Genomic DNA, 23,899 nt, shown 5'->3' with positions numbered 1-23,899 from the left:
ATATATATATATATATATATATTATATTTATATAATTAAATAAATATATTAAATAAAGGGATTATGCCACTGTTTATTATTTATTGACTAACGTTCGACTAATATTGTAAATAATAACGAAAATATTTTATCTATATTTCCGATCTCCGGAGGGGCGCCGGGCGGGGGTGGCGTATTATCTCTTGTCCGCCTTCGCGGCGATCATTAACGATCGTCGTTTCGCCCGCCCCTCTATTGTTACACCATTTCATCACATTGCATTTAATAAATTATATATTTATTGACTCACACTTACTTTTCATTTGCCCTACTCACCTTTACACTCTTGCCCACTCTCTTCCTGGTCTAGTTACTTTTCTTGCGATCTTTCTCTGAACATTTAAATGACACTGTCAACCTCAGGTGATTATCGTTAATGTCCGATAATTATAAGTTTCAAAATATATTTGTAAATAATAAGAAAGAAGAGTCTTGTCGTAATAGATTATTGAGTAAATTATGGGAAAAATTATATACTTTGTTAAGAAATTGTGTCGGAAAATAGAAGAACAATTTAAGTGTTAGATTACGTTGTAATTGCTTCAGTTAATCAATTCGTAATAAAATATTGCGAGAGCCGACTCAATATGAGTGCCGGATGTTGTAGTTACATCTGGACCGGGTTATGGCGAGTCTTAATACGATTACGGCAAGTTAAGGAATATCCGGACAAATAATGATCTTGGGATACGTCGGAGAAGTTGCTTGTAGAGTTTCTATTGATGCTTCTATAGATGCTAAGACAAACTTCCAGTTTCAACTGCTCCATCTCTCTCGAGTGGAGTGCTCAGAACCGGGACTTTGCGAACCGCTAAATTTAACGATCCTATTCATAGTGCAGAAGTAATAATCCTTTATCGCTTTATCTAACGTCTAAACTGTTTCACAGAGAACGCACGGAATAATATATCTCTGAAACTCACAATAAGAGATGAGTTCGATAAAGATTCACCTACCGTCTTCCTTCCGCAACAGTTTATTTAAAGCATACAAACGGTACAAACTTTATTCGCTGTCACTTTGCATACAAATTAAATTAAGTCGTTCGGATATCGTGCGTGTACGAGAAGGAGAGAGACAGATAGGAGAGAGAGAGAGAGAGAGAGAGCGGAGAGTGAGGATAGAGAGGGACGAAAAGGCAAACACGGCCGTGTGTATTTTTCAAAGCTGTCGACCGGAGATTCTACCAGGGTCCAAGATTTTCTCCGAGAATTCGGACCACTCGCTGTTGAGCGAGCGGGGCGATTCTATTCACGCGTCGTTCAGCTCGTCGATATGATTGCTGTATTATTTTTTCTTCTTTTCAGGCTTTTCTCTCTGCCATTCCGTCCATTCTGATATTTCTTTCATTCTATATCGCGTCGTGCGCCGAGTGTATGAATCCAATATTCGTCAAAGTGACACGAGAAACGAACGCGGTAAACCGCAGAAAAGCAATGGCAAATCTACGTGTTTCGCAACGAGAAACGCGGGAGCGTTGAGACTGTATGGCTTGTCCGGAAAATTTTGATAATAAAGAAATTAGCTCGAAATAGAAAACCTGTGCTATTTTCTATTTTGCCAATTTTGTTTACGCCGCTATACCGACTCCTATGGTCGCGATGCGAGCGGAATAGAAAGATGATAAATAATCATCAAAATTTGCGGACTTTCCTTTAAATTGTTCACTAGATCCCCAGTTCTGGGTAAAAATAATATTAGTAAAGACAAATTATTTCGTTAATATTAATCTAGTTGTCAACGAAGACACTAAATTCAGAATTTCACGCGCATCAATCAGAGTTATTAATTATTTACAACGCAATCTGAGGTAAACAACCGTTTTTACGGTAGTGGATTTTTTTTATTCATAGAGAAGCGCGAAAGAGTCGTCACTTTGCGGAAAAGACTATTTTCGTGTATTATTATTTTATTAGACAGAAACAACGAACGCGATGAATTTATTATGGTGAGATAATGGAAGTCATTTTCCAGGCAATAAAGAGTGAAATAAATTATAACAAGCTTCATAAGAATCGTGAGTTTTTCAACGAGAGTAGATAAAGAAAATGTCTGTGTTAATATTCATGACGAATAAATAAAACAGGCTAATATCTCACCCCCGGTTTATAGAGGACATTAATAATATAATGTTTGCAGAATGTTTCTATTAAAAATCGCTAAATTATAGAAATGATCCAATATTGAAGTTCGTATATTTTTCAAGATATTATATATCAATTTTAATATTACAATAATTGACCTTCCATAATATTTGGAACTATTATCTGTATCTTATTTTTTTTCTACTTTTTTTTTCAATTTCGAGCTTTGCTAAATATTCGTTAGAGATTTCAGATTAAAAAAAAAAAAACGCGAAAAAATTATTCGAGATTATTGAAACTCGACTCCGCAGATATTTATTCAGACCCCTAATGTCGATGCACTCTTCCAAAAATATACGACATTGTCTAGAGATATTTTCTCAATACTTTCGCTTATCATTAACAGTATTAATAAACGCGAATATCGATCAACACGTACCTATTTGGTAAAAGAGCAGAGTTCTTTCATTAAACGAAATGTAATCAACGTAATCGACGAACTCAGAATACTTGGACCCGGTGATTCTCGCGATCGCAAACGACGATGTTGCCGGTGGAGGTGACGGCGACCCCCTCGAGACCTTTGAATTCGCCGTCGCCGCTGCCCCAGCAGCCGAAGGACTTGAGGAAGGTGCCGTCGGGGCTGAAGATCTGTATGCGATTGTTACCGGAGTCGGCGACGAGGATGTAGCCCTGATCGTCCACGGCGACGCCCCGCGGGAACTTGAACTGGCCCTCGTCCGAGCCCTCCGAGCCGAAGGACGTCAACACGCGGCCGTTTACGTCAAATATTTGCACGCGATGATTGTTGCCGTCGCTGACGATCACTCGATTGGTGTTGCTCACCGCGATATAATGCGGGTGTTCTAACTGGCCGCGTCCGCTACCGCACGAACCAAACTTGCCCACGAACGTGCCATCCGATTGAAATACCTGCGAACGATACCCCAAGGTGGTCACGTATTGTCATTAAAGTAAGAGCTAGTGTAAAAGCACGATGCTTTTAAGTAGTTAAAAATTAACGAGACATTGAAATTTACTGAGCTTATATATCTTCGCAATTTTATCTTATCTGATATATTTTATGTAATATAAAATTAACGACGCCACGAGAAAATATTTGAGGGAGAAAAGTAGAAATTGTGATGTTAATCAACGTTCTCTCAAATAATCAGTTAATTATTCGAGTTGATCGATTAGCCTTGTGTTAAGGCACGCACCTGCACGCGATGATTCTCCTTGTCACACACGTAGATGAATCCGAGGGCGTCGGTGGTGATGCCCCAGGGATAATTGAACCTGCCGTCGGCGGTGCCCTGAGAGCCGAAGGCCCGCAGGAAGCGGCCGGACGGATCGAGCACCTGGATCCTGTGGTTGTAGCGGTCCGCGATGATGTACTGCCCGATTCGGTTTACGGCCACCCCGGCGAGGCAATCGAACTCGCCCTCGCCGCTGCCGTACGTTCCGAACTCCTTCACGAAGTTCCCATTACCGTCGAATACCTGCGGACCGAGCGGTGCACGGTCGTTTACATCGATATTAATATCGGTTCTCGCGGCCGACCGCGATAACCAGGACCAGGATCAGGACGAGAAATTTTTCCTCCGTACCTTGTTTACGATTGTCGATACCACGGGCCCGGTGCTCGTAAAATCCTGAAGGCTTCGCTACTTCAGTTTTACGCGCTCGTATTAAATTAACTGTTATTGCCTTAAGCGACGCGATTGATTTATCGAGGCACACTGTCGCCAATATTGAATTTGACAAATTGCTACACGGGAAAACGATTCAGCTTTCAAAATTACTATTTTTTACAACTGATGTAATCTTCTATCAATTTTTTTCCAACAGTTTTATCGTTGGAACATTGTTATGCCATTTGATCTATCAAATAATTTTTCACTTCTCGCATTTGACGCAGTGTTTAAATATGATCCAATTTCGGGACCGACTTTGAGATTAGAAGAATGACTTACTTGAACACGATGGTTGGAGCTGTCGGCCACGACGATGGAGTTGTCTGGGCCGACTGCGAGGCCTCTTGGCCAGGTAAAGCATCCGGCTTCGCTCCCCCGCATCCCGAACTTAAACAGCTGCCGCCGCTTCAGCAAGTAATGACTCCTCCGACCATTGCTGGAATCAATTAGTGGAGCGGTTAATAAGGCTTAGGCGAAGATTTCCAATATTCCCGCGATTATGGATCTCTCCGGAGGGATCGTTTGTCCGGCCGCGTAGTTAATCATGCGGTTACGCGCAAACGTTTACGTGATAAACGCAATTATTCTTCATCTGATACAACTCCCGAAACCCTATTGTGTTAAGAAAAGTTTGCGGGGCGAGCGCAGTCGGAGGGAGAGAGAGAGAGAGAGAGAGAGAGATAGCGCGGGAAGAACAGAAAGAAGCAAACTCGGATATAGTGAGGCTCTGTATCTTCATTGTGCGCCGCTGTTCTTAGAGGAATGTTTTTCGTAAATCCACTTTTCAAGAGAGACGCGATGTTTCACTCCGGCGGAAACAGCGGTAGATCTTCGAGAATTATGACCGCGCGAGAAGTCCCGGAGAGAGCAACGCAACGGATAACGAGGATAAAGTGTTTTGATTGCAATGGCTGGCTCCTCGCTGCATCCGACGGACTTTTCCCCCCTCCTCCGATTCAAGCTTGTCCGTGGCATATTTAGAAAGTCTCATACGTTCTTTCTAACAAGTAATGCATCCCATCCTTTCTATAAACTATGAAACTATGAAACTTTCTTCCTCTTCTCTCAGGCGCAGGCTTCGCCAGAGAGTATTGAACAGGAAAACCGGGCGAAACTTCGCGGCTCGCATTCAGCCGTTTCCCAAATTGGATTTTCGCCAAGATACGGCGTTTTCATTCATGAACTTTAAAGAAAAAATATGTAACGTCGTAGACGAAAGAAGAAAACTAAAACGCCAGAATGCTTGAAACGCCAGATTCTCTTGTCTCTCGTTTTTACGTTGCCTTTTATGTAACGTAATTGAAATTATATAAGTAGCTGCTTGAGACGCGCTTTTATGGCATCCCCTTGTGTCCTTACGTAACATAATATGATTAAGGCTCACCTAGTGGAGGAACCTGCTGCCGCGGGTATAACGGGAGCTGCTGTAGGGGACGTGGGGGAGCCTGACGGGTTTTTTTGGTCGTCGTCAGAAGATTCGAAGGATGTTTGCCCGGCGTGCCTCAGAGGCAAGCCCAACGACAGCCTTCGCGAAGCCGCGCTGGTGCTGCGGAAATTATTTCGACATTCGTACAAAATTATAATTGACAATCAATTATACGGATTAATTGCTATCTCGTTTCTTTTATAACAACAGCGTTAAACTCCGCGCACTAATGTGATCTATATAATAATAAATATAATGATATGCCTAATAACCGTATTGATTCCAATGCGCGCATAATATTCTGAATCATTATGCGTACAATGAGATTAAAGCTTTATTGATATTGTGCGGGATTGTATGTTACACTATTTGCAATGTGACTAGCAATTTATATTCATTATGTGGAAAATAGACAATTAATTAGTACAGTCGCGCGTAGAGCTTTCAATCATTCAAATATTTGCAATAAACGTGAAGCTCTGACGAATTTCGAAGATTAGGATCGATCTTTGATTTCCTGCGCCGCGTCCCGCGCATTTGTTCGTTAAAAATTCTGTACTCGAGCCTGCCTACCTGGACGAAGGTATCGTGGAGGACGAGGAGGGCGGTTCCTTGTCCTTGGTGGTGCGGTTGCCGTACTTGTTCTTGAGGTACCTGGCCCAGGAGCTCAAGGCCGCGCCGTCCTTTTCCGCGCCCGGTCGATCGCGTTCCGGGCTCGGCTCCCTCGACTTCAGGGCGTGGGTGCTGCGGCTCCGTGCCAGTTCGGAGCCGGCGCCGTATTTCGCCGCTAGGTAGGCGTTCGGCGACTGGGTAGTTGGCGATGGTGGTTCCTCGTCCAGGTCGAGATCCTCGCCGCCGAAGTTGTGCGAGCTCCTGGAACGTGCCAGCCGTTGTCGGCGTTCCTTCAGGGCCGCGTAGCGGGATCTCGTCGACAAGGGCGAGTCGATCTCCGCATCCACATCCCTCTCGCGTTCCCTCTCGCGTTCCCGCTCGCGTTCTCGATCGCGCTCACGTTCACGTTCACGTTCACGATCGCGTTCCCGTTCCCGTTCGCGGGCCATCATCGCCGCTTGACTTCTGCTCTTGTTCAAGAACCTGAAACATCAGGCAGACAGCGCGCTCAGTTCATCTGCATCGAGAATTTATTCTCTTTATGTTAATATCGCGAGATGGAATTATTTTACTCTTGCAAAAATAACTTTATAACATAGAAATAATTTGAAGATCTTCCTCTCTGAGAAAATAATCTATCTATCATAATCCAACTTCCACAAGATATTAAGATAAAACATTATTACTTCATTTTTTCGGGCATTTTATTGCGAGCATCTTAGAGGTTGTTGTTTAGAATTCTATAGAAAAATTCTGTAAAAGATTCTCTGTGACGCATAATTATTTATACAAGAGCAAATTTCCATTTGACACGTATGCATTTAATGACATTTATAATAAATAATTACTGTAAAATACAATGGGATAATTATATAAGCAGCAAATTATAAGATAAAAGAGAAATATATATAATCTCGTCTTATCTATCTTGCGTATTTGCTAGATGATACGTAAAACCGTCTAGAAGCATAACGTTGTTAATTGTAAAACGTTAAAACAACAACTAAATTCGATTTTCCACTATAACATTATTATTTCCTAAAATATTTTTGTTAATGTGCTTCTGCGAATGTCCGGATTATCCGAACATTCCTCGAATTTTCGAGATATCAACCGGTAATCCAAACAACATAGCTCCGTTCCAGTTTCTTCATATTTTCTGGTGATCAATTTTCCCGAGAGGATTTTCGAACTACTCTCAAGTGCCCGGCTTCTCTCGCTCGATCTGGACCGCGATCGTTCAAGTTGAATTCGAGTAGATTTTAGGTAATCGCACACCCCGAACATTGGAGGGTACGCGAGAGTGCCCCGACACGCACGCGGGAAAGACGATATATACCCATCGTGAGAGCGAACGGTATCTCTGCGGTCGTATTTTCGACTTTCGAGTGAGACCTTGCATCCAGCTATTTCGGTGCATGCGTGCCGCGTAGCGCAGACTAAGGCGTCGCAAACACTGCAAACACGTAGGGGCGCAAAATCGTATAACAAAAACGCTTATCGATGAATACGGGCGGACAATACGTCTGTATCGCGCTTTATTTAAAAAAGAGAGTCGCTTTCAAAGTAAAAATGTTCGAAAGAAATGCCCGGAAATGCCTCGCTTGTGCGCATCGCGTGTTTATTGCGTTAACTGCATCTTATTAGCAATAATTTTATCTTTTATCATATGTTAATGAAGACAAAGGGGTATATTCATTAAAAAGAAAATTATTCGGCATTGAAAGAAATAATTTCGTGAAAATTATATGGTCATTATTATAATTTTGCAAAATTAGTACTGTACTAATTAAACTCCAGTGTACGCTGTGTATAAATAACAAACAACATATTTACCAATTACACAAGCGTAGTACATTAAACTTATTTTGTGCGGTGCGCCCGTAGAAAATGCTATTTATGCTAAACCGAGGCGTGCGCATTGCACGCGAATATTAAAAGACAAAATAATACGGGCGTGTCGTAAATTGCATGCTCTAATGAGTACCGGGATAACCGGAATAACAAAGTTAAGGGGTTAACTGCTTTTCATGTATACATGTTGGTAGACTTTGTGCCGGTACCACTATCTCGTTTATGGGATTAACCTTATGAGGACGAGATTTGCATTTGATTGTCCGTGAATCTATCCATTGTTCGCGATATACAAAATTCTTGCGGTCTCGAGTCGTTGTACAGGGATGTGCGGGCGCATGAAACTTTAATGTCATGTCCAGCTGGACTTCAAGGTTTTACATACTGCGTACAAACGACAAATAATGAGAGCATACAGGCACAATGCCTTGCGAAGTATCAGTTGAAGCCTTCTCTTTTTATCGTTTGAAGCATTACAGATATGGACAATCATTATTACTACATAAAATCATGTCAAGTATTAATTCAACGAGACAACAATGAGATAAGCTGCGAGATCAGTGTGATTAATCTCTACGCTAATTGCGTCTGAAGTGTGGTCTGTACACTTGCCGGAAGCGTTCATCGTCAGTGAGCAATTTACAGTAGAAGATGTCGTTACACTTGCCGGATCGTGACATTACGACTTTTATGCTTTCGATTTTAATAAAAAAAATAATCTATGCTTACGAAGCAGCCACTGATCTGATTCGATTCCAGCTCCATAGATGAGTGCAATCATCGGGGACCACCGATGCGCCGCACTTTTTATGACAGATTCGTGAGACATCCTGTATACATGACTACGGTGAATATGCAAATAAGTGTTTTACTATGATTCGTATATACGTATGTCATGCACACATCATTCTCGTAAGCGTGTTTATTATCGAGAAGCAAAAATTAGAGCTGTTATTCTTTTGTTACAAAATAATCGGAAAATTTCGAAAAGGCTAACAAAAAAATCAACTAAGCTACTTACTAAAAAGCTTAAAATAAGTAATATTTTATTTTAGACTTTATTTCGTTAAAATTCTACACTCGGCTTTAAATTTGATAAATGTTCCTTTGATTCGAAAAATGTTCCTAATGCAACATTTAAACTGTATACAGATAATAGACTCGTGTATATGATTACTGCTGATTAACCACAAATAACTGGGGAAATGTGAATCTCATTGTATTAAACTAGCAATTAACATCCTGGAGCGGAGTTAGCGTTGCGTATAAGGTAAACTGCGTGATGAGGATGAAATTTTCGGATTGCGTCAAACAATGTTTGTGTAGGTTCGCTCGAATTTGAGAAAGTTCATGAATGTCCGCAAACTTCGGTATAAACATAGTTTATCGCGCGCCCGGTTTGTATGACTTTGCACTGAACCCCCCCCTCAACTAAGTTCGTATTTCGCCTGTATTAGGTCGGGTCCCAGTGCATCGGTAGAACCGACGTGTCACGAAGTAAGAAGTTTCCAGTTTACGAAACTGGTAGATCAGATTGCGGCGGTGGATCGATGGCTCTACGTTTCTCCCAAACGGCCGTGTAGGAGCTGCGAAGTTTCGACAGTGTCGATTCGTTATAACGGCAAGCGGGGTGTGCAACGTGCTAAGAATACCGCCTAACGTTATGCAGTAATCCATTTTCGGCGGCGCGAGTATATTTTTGTAGTATGGATTACGAGAGAGGCTCGACCATATATTTTTACCGTAGGCGTAGTTTGAGACAAAAAAATAACGATGCACAATCTCCGTTTCGAATAAATATATAGTAATAAAGTTAATATTATGGATCACAAATAAAGTTTGGAATATTACCGTTAAAACTCGCTATTATTATATAGCTGGAAAATATAACAAATTTATATCGAATATATTATGATCTAAATGATATTTTAATTAATTATTACCATAAAAATTAAAAATTATACAACTATTTGATATTTTAATTTTCACAACAAAATTATCCGCAAAAATAACGTGCGCAAAAATAACTGAACTGCATAATAGAAAAGTGTAACGAGTTAGTCGTATATAAACTGTATTATGAAGTACAGATTTTCCTATGAAATTTCTAAACTTGTTGTGAATTTTCCAAAAAATAATTTATGTACTTGATTCTGCTATCCGAAAGCATACATCCATTTCCCTTATATGGTACCTACTTGTAATCGAATGAGAGAGAGAGAGATCCAATGTTCTACCACTTTAACATATTCTCCTCGAAATAATGTTTCAACGAAAATGAGCGTGCCTGTCTTGAAGACAAACTACGCAAAAAATTGATGTCATATAGATTTAAAAAGTCGCAATATCGCAAAAATTTGTGTCTGAAACGCCATTCAACCTAAAGAAGCATGAAAGACCTGTCTGCAAATAATCATGTCGCGCATTAGCAAGAATCATTTCATGAATCATTCAGAATGAATCTCAAAACAATGATTCCAGCTCTGTCCATTATCTTTTTGCAATAGATTTTATAAATGCTAGAAAGAGATGAGATTATATAATATCTACATCGCAATAAGAGATTCATAAATCTTTCTATATTTAAAAAATAGAAAATTAAAAAGGAAATCTCTCACGGTATCTCAGAGATAACACATAATGAGATTTAGATGGAGATTACTTTTGAGAAACATTTCGATAATGAATAATCTAGCGATCGAAACGAACGACGAATCTGGACTGCCGCCTCCATCTGCCGACCATCGACGTCCATCGATCAACATAGTGATGCGATTTTACGTACAATCTGTTAGTGCAATAAATAAATATGCATTCTTCTCGTACTTATCGTATCCCGCTTTTTGTTTCAGTGACGACACATGTGGATAGGAACAATGAACGATATCAGGGATTGAAGAACGCAATTGGAAGATTTTGGGACAGAGGGTAAAAGAGTTGACAGAGGAGAGAAAAAGGGAACAACCAGAAAAAGAAAGAAAAGGAAAGAACAAGAGGAGAGGTGTTACGAACAAGATTTACAAGCGGGATCCGACACTTTGTGCTTGTTATCACGCACCGATACTGAGGACAGTTGAGAGGGAAATAAATAATACGAGTTATCACAAAGAAATGCAGTTTATTTACCACACCGACAAACTGTGACGCAAGCCTATTCGCTATAAGGAGAGAGTACAAAAACTTATAATAGATATACGCGATGCGCGTGCGGAGACAGCCGACCCGCGGTGGCAAGGGTCGTCCGACGCCTCTACCTCGTTTTCTCGGGTACGGCTTTTAAGAAGCTCAGCGCGAAAGCGGCGAATTAAAAACTGTTTCGCTACCGGACGCGACAATAACGCGGGCGCGCACGTGCGTATATGTTTGCACGCATAAGGCAAAAAAAAAAACGCGGCCACGAAGATACCGTATTTGAACAACGTGGGGTCACACACGCTTCGCGGATCGACAAATATAGGAACAATGGCACTCGGCCGTAATTACGATTATCACAATGTATAAAAAATGCAGGTTTACCGTGCATAGCGTGGATAGATAGATTACGTTCTCCGACAGTACCTTTCTATTCGACGGCGTCGGCCAGAGAAGACGCGAGATGCGCGAGTTTCGAGCAGCAGTCTTTTAACGAATCGATATATATTTTTCTACGTTCTTGTTACTATATACTTTCCTTAAATTTCCTATTGTAATATTATTAATCGGTATAATATGATTTTATGCATCCTGATTTCGAGATGCTTAGTTTCGAAAATTAATTGAAATCTGATTAGAATTAGTTGGATATTAATCGAAATTCAGATATGTAATGGTGTTTGTTAATAACAGCATAATTTATTAAATAATTAATTAGTAAGAGCTTCAAACTATTTTCTTCTCCTTCAATCAAGCAGTAAAAGAGTCAAACGATTTAGAAAGCTGTAATTTTTTTTCTACAAATTAAACGTCTTATAATTAGGTTTACAAATTATACGAAACTCAAATCAGAAGTCTAATCATAATTTAACCTGTAATGTAAGGCTAATAATATTTGTATGAAGCAAATAAGAGATCGAGTGTCCCTTCGGAGAACTGCTGCGTCGTCACTCGCGGCAAAATTCGTCAGTCCCGTCAGTTTCTGCGTAAACTCTCGTGCATGGTCTACGGGTCGGTCTTTCATCCTGAACGCGGAAACCGAGACGACGCGAGAGACAGAGAGAAAGTGTGAGAGGAACTGGAGGAGATTCGTAACGTATTTGCGTAACGTCAGGGAGAGAGAGCTTTGCGGATTAGGGGAACAGATTCGTTAGAACGCTGTAACACAGTACAGACACACAGAAGACGGTGGTTACCATTTGCATCGGTACACTCATACTGGCGCCGGGCGTTTCCTCGTGCTCGCCGGGCCCTGACTGCTCGGTGCCCTTTGACCGCGTGGCAACGTTCGCGACTAATGCACCGTTCTCAATGTTAGTTTTTGAGTTTACGAGGTCGGTCGTTTGGGAACGAATCGTGCTCGTGTTCTCCTGCGCGCCGCTATCCCCTATACGCTCTATGTCGACGTCGTCGTCGTCGTAGTCGTCGTCGTCAAGTATCACCCACCCGTTCTCGTCGATGTCGCCCGTGCTCTCTTCGATTCCGTCGATCTCCATCAGTTCGCTCGCGGACCCGATTCTAGCAACGTCTCGATTGGAAGAGGCTTCGATCGGTGAGGTAGTCCGGTCGGACTCGCTCTCGGACTCGTCGGAGACTAGCCATCCGTTCTTACCCAGACTGCTCTGCCTGTACACGTGACTTCTTGACAGAACTTCGGGCCGTTCGCTCTGGGGAACCGTCTCGGCGTCGTCGACGGTGCACGATCGCGCGGAGGAATCCTCGACTTTACTCGACATCTCGTCGCGTCTCTCTTCGACGATTCTTGGAATAATTTCTTCGATACGTGTCTCTGCCGCGTCGTTGACGTCGCCGATAGAGTTTGCAGTCTCTTCGGAAGGGCGATCGACCGTGGATTCAACATCCAACGGAATCGTTTGCAGATCAGCCTGCAGATCCTGCTCTAGATCTTGCTCCGTGACCACCCAGCCATTATCGTCGAACATCTCCTCGATGCTCCTATCGTCGATTATCGAGGCGCTTCGGCGCTTCAAATCCCTCTCGTAACAGTCGTCAGGCGTCACGCTGCTTTCGGCTCGGGTGTTCGAGCTAATGCTCAGCACCGTAGTCTCCTCATCACTTTCGGAGTTCGAGGAATCTTTATTCTCCTCGTTAGCCTCGCTTTCCGCGCTATCTTTATTATCGTAATTTCCATCGTCCTTGTTCTTCTCCTTTTTCCCGTTCTTGACGTTGCAGTTTTCATCTCGAGACTCGTCGTCTTCCTCCTCATCTTCTTCCTCGGAGCCACTTTCGGAATCGCTCTCCGATTCGCTGTAGGACATCGTTCGTCCACTGACAGAACTCGAACATTCGGAAACGCTGTGAGACTCTTTAGACCTCGAGCGATCTCTACGCTCGTCGATCATCTCGATGGTTTGACTCGTGAAATCCAACTCCTCGGAGACAGAGGCGTCGACATCTTCCACGATGATTCGAACAGAATTAGGAACGTCTTCGAAATCACGCTTTTTGGACGTCACTTTTTCCGTGTCGCTTCTCCTCATGTCGGAATTATCTTTAGTCGCGATAGATTCGTCCCGGCTGCGACCTGCGGCTACCAACGAGATCTCCTTGTTCTCGGAATGATCTTGAATTAACGCGTCCTCGGATGTCACACTCGCAATTCGACTATCGCCGCGGCTACCCCCGAGGAGATTTTCGGGTTCGGTAATCGCGAGGTGGGAAGAGGTGGATGAGGTGGTTGATTTGTCCGTAATAACGTCCGTTTGTGCCGAGCTAGCGTTCGTCGCCTGCGATTTAACCGCGTCCCCGTCGGCGTCGACGTCATAAGCGGAATCCGCGATCGTAGCCGTAGCCGCGATTACTCTACCGTCGTCGACGCGACCGGCCGAGCACCTTTCGTCGGTACCGTCCGCGCTAAACGCCCTAAAACGATTACGGTCGAGGGGGTTACTGGAATTAAAAGTGGCCTCATCATGAGCAGTCGTTTGACCGTGAGCTACGTGCGCTACGAACCTGCTGGTGTAGCCGCCCGGCGTCGACGTCGTCGTTGTCATCGCGGCGCCGCCGCCGCCGCCACCACCGCCGCCGCCACTCGGCGTCGTCATCGTCGTCGTCGTCGTCGTCACGGATTGCGCGGGGCTGCCCCTCGGCGACGAATACCTGAGACACGAGTGATCGGTCGGAACTTTCTCTCCTTATTCTGGGCTTCTGGCTACTACTAATACTACTAAGGGATTGGTGCTTTGGGGTGTCGGCTTGATTGCGTCCTCGAGAGCGTAACTCATCGGACAATGTAGCACATCAGCTCCGATAATCTTTCTCTCTTTAAGATTGAGGTCACGTTTATTTCCTAACTGCCACTAGCGGTTAGGTAAGCTTATCGCGCGTCTTCCATTAGGATCGAGGCGCGAGATTGCACGATTAATGATCTTACTCTCTATGTATTTATCTTACTTTATACATCTCACGCCGACTCAACGTCTAGTTACCTAATTTTATTTTCATTTACATAAGAAATATTCTGTGCAAACGACGATTACGCGGTGTCGCTTTGTATGCAAAGCGCAACAATACTCGTCCACGATAGAGTAGAATAGAATAATAGTCTTCCTATTCCTAGCAAAAAATTTAAATTTGAGCGAAGCATCAAACAAAATTTTAATTAAGTAATTAATTAAAACATGAATAAAAATAAAAGTTGATTGATATTTCTTAGATGGAAAATGGATGCACCACTTTATCACGTGCTTCTCGAGTGCAAACGCGTGCTCGCGGTCAAATTTACACGTCCTAATGTATTACAATTCATCGCCAGACTGAGCAGCTAATCAGTTTCCGCAGCACTACGTGGAAAGTTTCTGATAGCAGCGGGCGCGATGGGGAACGGTCCACGTGATTCTTTTACAAAAGCCGAAGGGAGTCGCCGGGTCGGGCCAGGGAGAGCACTTACGGCTTCGCCTGGTCTCTCCCTGTTCTCTCCCAGCCGTCTCTCGTTTCCTTAGGCCACAGTTTCGAGCGAGAGGATTGCGACTGTCAGGGGAAGGGGAGTAAGCTTACTTCGAAATTCAGCGCGAGTGAGCGCATTCGTATGCTCTCGAATGCGACGGGAGAGAACGACGGGTGCGTGTGCGCGATGCTACCGCTCTCGCAACCAACGCAAATAAACACGGTAACACACGAACGAAAACCCCACCATAGTTTCTGTGAGTAGAGTAGAGAACGTGCAAGTTCGACAACTTCGGATTTTTTATTAAAAAGTAAGAAAAGAAAGAGAGAGAGATTTTCACGAGACGGATAATACTATTGCTTGAGAACTATATATCAAAGCAGAAAAAGAATAAAAGAAAGAGAGAATTGTAGTTAACTTTTCCAATTTCATACAAAAAAAGATAAAATTTAAAATTAAATTTAAATAAATTTAATATTTTAAATATTTAATTTTATATTTCTGATTTTACGATTATGACAGATATTATTTTTTGTAGAAAATTCTCATTAATTTTCCTTTTTTATCTGAACTAAGCGTGCTTTTGACAATCGTTAACGTGTGTGCATAGGTTCTATTCATATTTGATAACAACACGAATCAGTGAAGATTCGAAAAGGCATTAATCGTCAACTGTCATGATTAAATTTCTACAACGTGATTACTATGTGATATCAGCTGTAATTTAATAAATGAATAATATTATCCCTTTTAAATACATTAAAATAAACACACACGTTAAGTTTTCACATTTCTAAAAGATTAAGCCTCTTCTTTAAGATCAAGTTGATATTTTTATCATCATATTAGTTGAAGATTAAGCCTCTCGCTCATCATACGGATCGGTTCTTAGAATTGAGAGATACTTGCCTGGTGGAAGGCGAATCTTCCTTGCTTCCTCTTCTAGCTTCGGCGCTGCGAGCGAGTAAAGGCCCGATGTCGGTGCGTGCCATAGCGGATTCGCTTCTCTGACGATCTTGAGAAGTAGCGGAAGCTGCGGTTGGGGTAGTCTTGGACGGATGACCGTCTGTTTCCGACTCTTCTTCACTGTCCGACTCCGTCTCCTCGGAAGAGCTGCTTGTCTCCTCGTCTTCGTCCTCCTCCTCTTCCTTCTTCTTCGCCGCTGGCTCCTCCCGCGGCGTCTGGACCGGCGGTGGTGGAGCCGCACGGTTACCTGAAAATTCACGCCAACATGATTTCCATTTTTAATCCTAAACTTAATGTTAAAAGATTTAATTGACAGTTACGCATAAATTTCATGTGCTTAATTAACGATGATATAAGAAATGACATTCGAGCACTGATAATAAATATCTTACGAGTTTTTTTCTTATTTTGTAATCAAAGTTATTGTACATTTCCTAGGAAAATCAGATTTGGTTTTAATATAAAGATATATCGTAATGTCAAGCTAAGAAATACAGTCACGGATAAAGGACACGGTGAGCGACAAGCGGTGAGGACCTGTCGCGGTGCATGGGAATGTGCGTTTATGCAATCTCAGGTGCGGGAATAGGATGTCTTCCCCCTTTCGCGTCATCTACGTGTTCACGGTTGACGGAAACGCGACAAGAAAACGGACCGATCATATCGACTGACAGCGCTGGTCGGAAACAAGAAGTAGCAACGCGAATATCGTCACGTCCGTCCGCGTATCTCACTTATACATGCGAAATACGTTACCTCCGACTTAACACATGGATTTGAGCGGAGATATGACAGCCGGGACACAGTGTCGGAAAAGCGAAGCGACAGCGTTAACTAAGAGCGCCGAATGGATAACGTAATTATCGTGTCGCGCGCCGGTCTGCTTGCCGGCACCAATTTCGCCTCTCAAATCTTGGAATATTGCGCCAGGCTCGACGTCGCAGTTACATTTTCGAATCGCAACGTTGTCGCACGATCGTGTTGGTGCTCCGCAGCTGCGTTTTACGTACACCCTTCGCGTCCCTACGGGATTAGGACGATTGTAATGGACACGCGGACATTCGCATAATCGAACACGGAACGCCTTCTACAATCAAACCCGATGTTTATCAGCTAATTCCGGTAAAAGCTCCGTTCTTATTTCTCTTAAAAATTCTTCGAGATATGTAACGTATCAAAAAATATATGAGAATTTCAAACAAACTATTTACTTGAATATTTAACTAATATCTTGTGCCTTATCGATGCGATATCGGTAATCTAAAAAGTACCATATAATACCACTTTACTTAATTTTATGTACTGAACTTGTTTGAAGTTTGTTATTGCGTTTCTGAGGAACTACCAAAGTTTTATGCGTGAATTAAGTCTCCCGAGATAGAGGCGGAAGGTTAAACGCAAATTTGTCTGTACATCCAATTTCCGCGTGAGGTGCTCGACGGAGTACCGAGAAATACAATAGATGCGCTAGAGGCAGGATTAGCGTACGAAGCGAACAGAGACGTGCTTTCGATTCACTTCGTATAAACAATGGGTAATAGGCACACAACGAAATTGGGACGTGTCGCGGATAGAACGGTTTCTAGCTACGAATGTGGTAAAAGGGTCAACCTTTCGATTACAATCCACTGCATTGTTCCCTCTTCGCTGCAACATACAGATAAATTCTATGCGCGACTCTTTTAGATACTGTCAATACTTTACGTGTATCTATTAAATTGCAATTGTACTACCTCTTTTCAATAGTTGGAAAAAGTTCTTTGATAGGGAGAAATGTTTCCCAATGGAAAAGAACCATGATCGATTATAAGAGAGTCTTAGCGTTGCATTAATTCGCGTAAAAGAGTCACGGAGCGGTCTCGCTTCGCGTGTACTTGGCGCGAGAGACACTACCGTGTCTCTTGATTACGCTGATGGTAAAAAGTTCAATTACTTAGCCCGTTCCACACTCTCTTTGATTGTAAAAAGTTCAATTTTAATTTCAGTTTACAATGAGATTTGTGAATATTGTCATCTCGAAAAAGATCTTGTGTACATCTTCTACTTCCGTCAAATAAAAACTCAAAATACTTTTCTCTCCGTCACGAAGAAGTAATCATTTATTCGATAGCGCGTCGCCACACTATCGTTTATAACTCGCGTTGAGCTTAATTACCATCTCGTTCGTCTTAAGCTCCGGATCTTAAGAACTGCACTAATAATTGCACGATTGAATTACCTGCGCCTAAAAAACGGCTCTGAAACGGTGCTCGGGGAGTCGGTGGGGCGGGATTCGATGACTCTCTGCCGGTTGCGGTGGAGACGGTCGTCGTTGTACTGGTCGGAGGTGCTCTCGACAAGTACTTCTGCTTCATCTCCTCGGTCGTGAACGGCGCGCCGGTACTGCGTATTCCGGATCCCGCCGAGCTCTCGGAGCCCGTGCTCGAGTCCGACGAAGCACTCCTAGCCGCGGGGGGCGCGTGAGTTTCCGCTGAAGTTCTCCTGCGCGGGCAACAATATTACAAACAAGCACGTTAATAACGCAGCGTAGAACTCGAACAAGTTACTTGTTTGCGCCATAACAACGTTGCGCCGCGAACTCCGCGCTTAAGTCCGATATAACGCGAGTACCGCTGACTGCGAATCCCACGGTTACCACGCGGCGTGATTAATATCTACGTGAGCAAACGCGTCTTCGGGTCTTTCATTCCTTCGGGGGGACCCATGTTGATTTACCGTCTTAAGAAATAGTTTACGTCGGAGTCGAGGAAATTTGTGGCTTTAATGAGGTTTCTCCCTGCAACTGTCTCAACTTTTTAAACGCGGTCTCGGCACTCGGCACGATGTCCAAACTAACATTAATTTCCGATTGAAGAATTTGTGTATCGTTCTACTTGTAACCGAATAATCAATTACACACATTTTATGAGATATGTTAATTTTTCGTAGAATTTTCTAACTGGACAATTCTCTTTCACGTGTTTGCTGCTAGAATTTTTATAATAAAGTTTGACAGTTTCGTTTACCTGGCGACGGCGGGTCTCCTGACCGGCTGCTCGTCGGGTTCCCGTTCCGGAAGTTCTCTCGGTGGCGGCGGATGAATGGAAGCGGGCGTCGAAATCGGTTGCCTCTCCTCCACCGTCTCGGGGTGGACAGCGGCGGCGGTCGCCGCGGCATTCTTGTTCTGTTTCTTGATCCTCGAGATCTCGTCGTCCTCGCTGGTCTGTCTCGCCACCGCGGTCGGTAGTACCTTTCTCACTTGTACCTGCGCGTCAAAAAATCACTTATGGCGAGAATACTGCGGCGTTTCGCCACATTGCACCACGGTGTAATCGCGATCGAACCTCGCTCAATTCCCTTCGTGATTTGCAATCCGGATCGTTCGTTTCCCTTCGAGTGCCGGGACTGTCGGACGGGGGGGGCCGGGGGGTTCGCGCCAGCCGCTCGATGCTTCGCGCGATTTATTGGGGCCGCGAAATCCGCACGTGCATTTAAATGCAACGTTATGGCACGTACGCGACAGGTGGCGAATACGTGAATCGGCACGGCAATTACACGCGTCCTACGCTCGCGAGTACATATAGCGCCGTAATAAGCAGGAGTGCGTGTGTGATGCGGGATTAAGTGGGTGGCGTAATGATGAAACGTAATAATAAAAGTGTAAAATTACTGTATTGTTACCTTACATTCGCAGTATTTCATGCAAAGTACAACGTTTCAATGATGTAGGTCAATTCACTCGATATATTACTCTTTCTGTCTATCATTACCGTCAATATCCTATCTATATACACACACACACACGCACACATACACACACGTGTTGTCGGCTATCGTTCTACTGGTATGCGCAAAATCATAGAAAATTAAAGCTATGTATTTTACATAATGATTGGCACTTTGTTGACCGCATTCGTAGGAATGACACTCATTCGTCATCGCGTATAGTACTTGATATAAATCATCGTGGACTAAGATAACGGTCCTCGTTACATATACGAGTCAACATTTGTGTTTGTACGTTCATTGAGCGTTTTGACACCAGCCGCTATCATCCGAACAATGGGATGCGCGACATCGAACATATTTCGTTCGTTGCACTGGCCGTCAGCATGGAGAGTTCGTGCCCATCCGTTTATTTCGCCTGCCATAACAAGGGATTCCTTGTGCAAAAGTGCGGAGGTATCACTGTCAAAAATAAATACGATGTCGTCAAATTCACGAACTCCCACTCAAATCGTCTTCTTAATTAATTACTTAATTATGTAATCACTCATTATTAGCTCAATATCAAAATTTATAAGCCAAATTAGAGATTTGTAGTTTTACTCAATATATTAACTAACATTATATCGTTATTCATATATTTTTCCAAAATTTTTATTCTCTTGTAACATATTCTTATATAATATACATAAATAACTGAGAAGAAAGTGTATAAAATTATTGCGTTAAATCTTTCTTCGTTTCATAAAAATGTGGATTTTTCCGTTTGCCAATTACTGATATCTCCGTGTTATCAAATTACAGCGACCATGGTGTAAATGGTGTTTTTTCCGAGTGTTTTCTAAAAGTGCATGCAAGGCTAATTAAATAGCGTTTATTGAACACACTCGTGGCCGTAAATAACTGTATCGTCGACGTTTAGCCGTTTAAATATTGACGCAGCGATATACGGTATATCGATAAGCAGGAAACGGCGATTAAATTCACTGATACGCTTCTCTGTAGAGGATGTACATTTTTCGGCGTAGAAAAAATTTACGCCGGCTAGCGGATTTGCATATAGATGCCGGACGATTGCTCGATTGTCCGATTCAATCAACTGAGCTCCGTGCTGCATCAACATTTAAAATATGAACGTCGAGGGAGGAAAAATAAATGGGTCAATAGTGTAACCATGTGTTACTTCGATAAAAAAACACGGATGTCCGTCGAGGATTATTTGTCGATTGGTATACGAATCTATTGATGCGAATTTTTTTAAAATTGTTGTTGTCACGCGAAGCAATGTAGTGTATCATGTCACTCTTATCAACAACCGCGTTCATATATTTCTCTCGGCATTATCTACATCGCTTTAATTTTGCAGAGATTTTTCGACTCAAGTACACATTACCGAAATAATAGCACTGTGTTAAGAACAGTCACGTTTTTAATACGAAGCCTATCAAAATAGCGGATGTTTATGAAAGTTGGCGTCGAGGGAAGCAAATCGATATCCCAATATAAGAACTGAGCGACCTAAGATGGCTTATATACGAAGGGTTGAGAGAGGCTTTATATATACAGAATTCATGTATAACATAAAAATATATTTCGTATGCATACAGGAAATCTATCTGGATTACGCCTGTCACCTTGAATTTTTATTAGCAACGAGAGCTGTATATATTTATGATATATCATAACTTTTTATCCCAGAACATCGTCGTTATATTTTATTACGAGAACATCGCGTTGAGCTTGTCAAATAAAAACGTACTATAATTTTAAATATTTGCATTATTAATAATAATTTTAACGTATCGATTTTTGTTTGACAGATAATTAATTATTTACCATATAGAAATAAAGAAATATGTAGAATATATACTTACCAAGTACAGCGATTATATTATTCTCATACTCTTGTTAACAAACCACCGTATTAAATATAATTCATGCAAATCGATAATTATACTTTGATCGAGATTAGACAGCAAATTAATTCTTCTTCGCCATTTAATCCGATCTGAATATTAAATTCATATTTCTTTTGTTCCAAATTAAGCGCACCGGTATGTTTTGTAATGGGCAATGTATTATACACCATTAAATAGTTTCAAACTAACAAACTAAGTTCAGAGCTAAAACAGATCAGGTTTTCAATCTGCAAAGTATTATCTGCAAGATCTAAGATCAATTTTCAGATACGAAAGCGCAACTAAATTTTGGACCTTGACCCACTTTAGCTTTGAAGACCTTAACGTCTAAGCTGTCAGAAACGTGCTGCTCTAACCTGTGGCTTAGGTGGTTGTGGTGGTTGCGACACGGGCTGACTCGCCGGCTCCTCCTTCTTCCTCTTGCCGGCACGCTCGGACTCCTGCAACTTCTTCATGACCCGCGGCGAATCCGTCAGGCGAAATATACCGGACAGGGGACCGCGCGCGGCGTCTTCCGTGTCCAGAACTCGTTCCCGTAGGCCAGACGACTCCTGCGGCGCCGACGTGAATCTCACCGTCGACCTGGAGTCACCGTCGGAATCGTCGCCGTCCCGATGACGCATAAATCGACTCCTGTACCTGGACTTGTTCCTGGGCACCTCGTACTCCGGCGCGTCGTACCTGGCACACACATATACACACACACGCATACACACGCGTACTGCGACGACGTCGATTAATTAGGGCCGTTGCCGAGAAAGTAATTCTGAATCTGGAGAAATCACCGACAGTGATTTCTCCTTACGCCGTTAACCATCCGTTTCCGCTAATTGAAAACGATCGATAATTTATATAAATGGAATAAATAATCCTAGATGTTTCTTATCGCGAAGAATAAGTGTCTCTTGTCAAATCTCAGATTAAGAACCTTTATGATATTGATCTGTAGTAAGACTTGATGGCAACGATAAAAAAATTACAGAACATATTTGGAATGAAATATTACTGTATTAATCCTTAATAGACATTGCTCGGTTAATATGCTTTCGAATAAAAATGTTTGATAAATAGTATTAATAGTATCATTTTATTTAACATTAGATATATGAGAAAAGACTTTAAGACGTGGCTACTTTATATTGGATATTATTGGACACAGTATAAGTAGATCAAGTCAGTCAAAGGTCAGACACGAGTATCAACTTAGATTATGTAAATATAAAAAAAAATCTCTCTTCTCCCTAAAGGCAGACAACAACTTATCATTCATGCGGGCAGATTTCGCAAGAACACGTGCCTTTGATATATGTCACTTGAAATTACGACAAGGAGGGGAGGGAGCCCAATGACAAGCCCTACCTAGGTTGAAACGCGACCTGCTTTATAGTCAGATTATCTCAGTTCGATTCGAGAGGACGTTCGGAGGATTGCCGATGACAGGACGAAATGATATTAGGGGATCTCCATCTTCTATTCCCATATCATCTCCGATATTCCCTCAAAGCTCGCTGATAGATTCTACCGAATTTTCCCCCTAATCTTTTAACTCTTTAAACGTCAAGCAACGCTGTCAGCAACAGTGCCATATGTCTTCCAACAATAAAAAAATGTGAAAACTATTTTAATTAAAAATTATAAATTGAATTTTAATCTAACAATGAAGTGTGGTGCGTTAATATCAATTGTAAGAGCGTTTAAAAGTATTTAAGAATTTAATAAAAAGAATTAAATAAAAAATTTTAATTAAATAACATGTTTAATTTTTGTATCTAACAAAAAGCCTTTAATTTATAACGTGTGCGTTGTTATAATTAGAATTTAAAAAAATTGAGAAAGTTAGTACGCTGTTTTCTTATCGAGATCAGTAAATCGCGAAAAACCGATGTTCTTTACTAATCGATTTACGAGACTGTGGCAGGTTAATTAGCTGTACGTGTACCGAAAAATCAATAGATAGATAAACTCTGAAACAGGATATATACTCATACTCACTCTATACAATAATGGGCTTCGTCGAAAACCAGTAAAAAAATCAGTATATGCGTCAGTCTTTTAATCAAAGTCAGTTTGAAGCGTCAGCAATCCGTCGGAGGAATTGCAATATCGCGTTCCACGAAATCCTCTGTGAGAAGTAACCTTGTTCACGGATTGCAATAAAATCCGCTCGAAACGGATGGTCAAAGATAAATAATTAGACGCGAGCTTTGAGAGTTGACTGCTTTCAGATCTGAGGGACGCAGTTATTAAAAAAGTTAACGTCTTGCATTTTTCAGCGAGAGTTTTAAGAATCCCTCAACAAACAATGGCTTTTTCTTAAAGTATTGTTTTAAGAGCACGATATTGTATCAAGAAAATTTATACAATAATATTTCGTTATTAATAATATTTTTTATATTTATATAAATTTGACAATTCATTTAGAATATATTAAAATATATTCTATTTTTTTTATTTATAAAAATTGTGAAATGTGAAATTAGTACTATTATTGAATTATTAAATATAAGTAATAAATTACCGGTATTTTAATATAATTAAACACAAATTTTACTTATAAT

General features: G+C 41.8%; 1 protein-coding gene across 4 annotated transcripts in view; it reads right to left on the bottom strand.

Moving 5' to 3' along the window:
- Window positions 1–997: 997 nt before the first annotated feature.
- The window catches only part of LOC112456098 (serine-rich adhesin for platelets), a 61,178-nt gene continuing 38,276 nt past the window's right edge, over window positions 998–23,899 (bottom strand). For 3 of the 4 annotated variants that reach the window (XM_025018405.1, XM_025018407.1, XM_025018404.1), the window contains 12 exons: window positions 21,698–22,022; window positions 18,723–18,961; window positions 17,936–18,198; window positions 15,661–15,964; window positions 13,818–13,964; window positions 12,041–13,727; window positions 8,442–8,542; window positions 5,820–6,341; window positions 5,205–5,366; window positions 4,100–4,256; window positions 3,344–3,625; window positions 998–3,056 (listed from right to left, as the gene is read on the bottom strand). In XM_025018405.1, coding sequence (XP_024874173.1) covers window positions 2,625–3,056; window positions 3,344–3,625; window positions 4,100–4,256; window positions 5,205–5,366; window positions 5,820–6,341; window positions 8,442–8,542; window positions 12,041–13,727; window positions 13,818–13,964; window positions 15,661–15,964; window positions 17,936–18,198; window positions 18,723–18,961; window positions 21,698–22,022 — 4,621 coding nt within the window. In that variant the 3' untranslated portion in view covers window positions 998–2,624. The remainder of the gene's footprint in view (window positions 3,057–3,343; window positions 3,626–4,099; window positions 4,257–5,204; window positions 5,367–5,819; window positions 6,342–8,441; window positions 8,543–12,040; window positions 13,728–13,817; window positions 13,965–15,660; window positions 15,965–17,935; window positions 18,199–18,722; window positions 18,962–21,697; window positions 22,023–23,899) is intronic. The other variant, XM_025018408.1, reaches the window with a different exon arrangement.

The sequence above is a fragment of the Temnothorax curvispinosus genome, unplaced genomic scaffold, assembly GCF_003070985.1.
Source record: "Temnothorax curvispinosus isolate PA1 unplaced genomic scaffold, ASM307098v1 QBEX01006657.1, whole genome shotgun sequence".
NCBI lineage: Eukaryota > Metazoa > Arthropoda > Insecta > Hymenoptera > Formicidae > Temnothorax > Temnothorax curvispinosus.
This window is presented reverse-complemented; position numbering and strand designations above follow the sequence as displayed.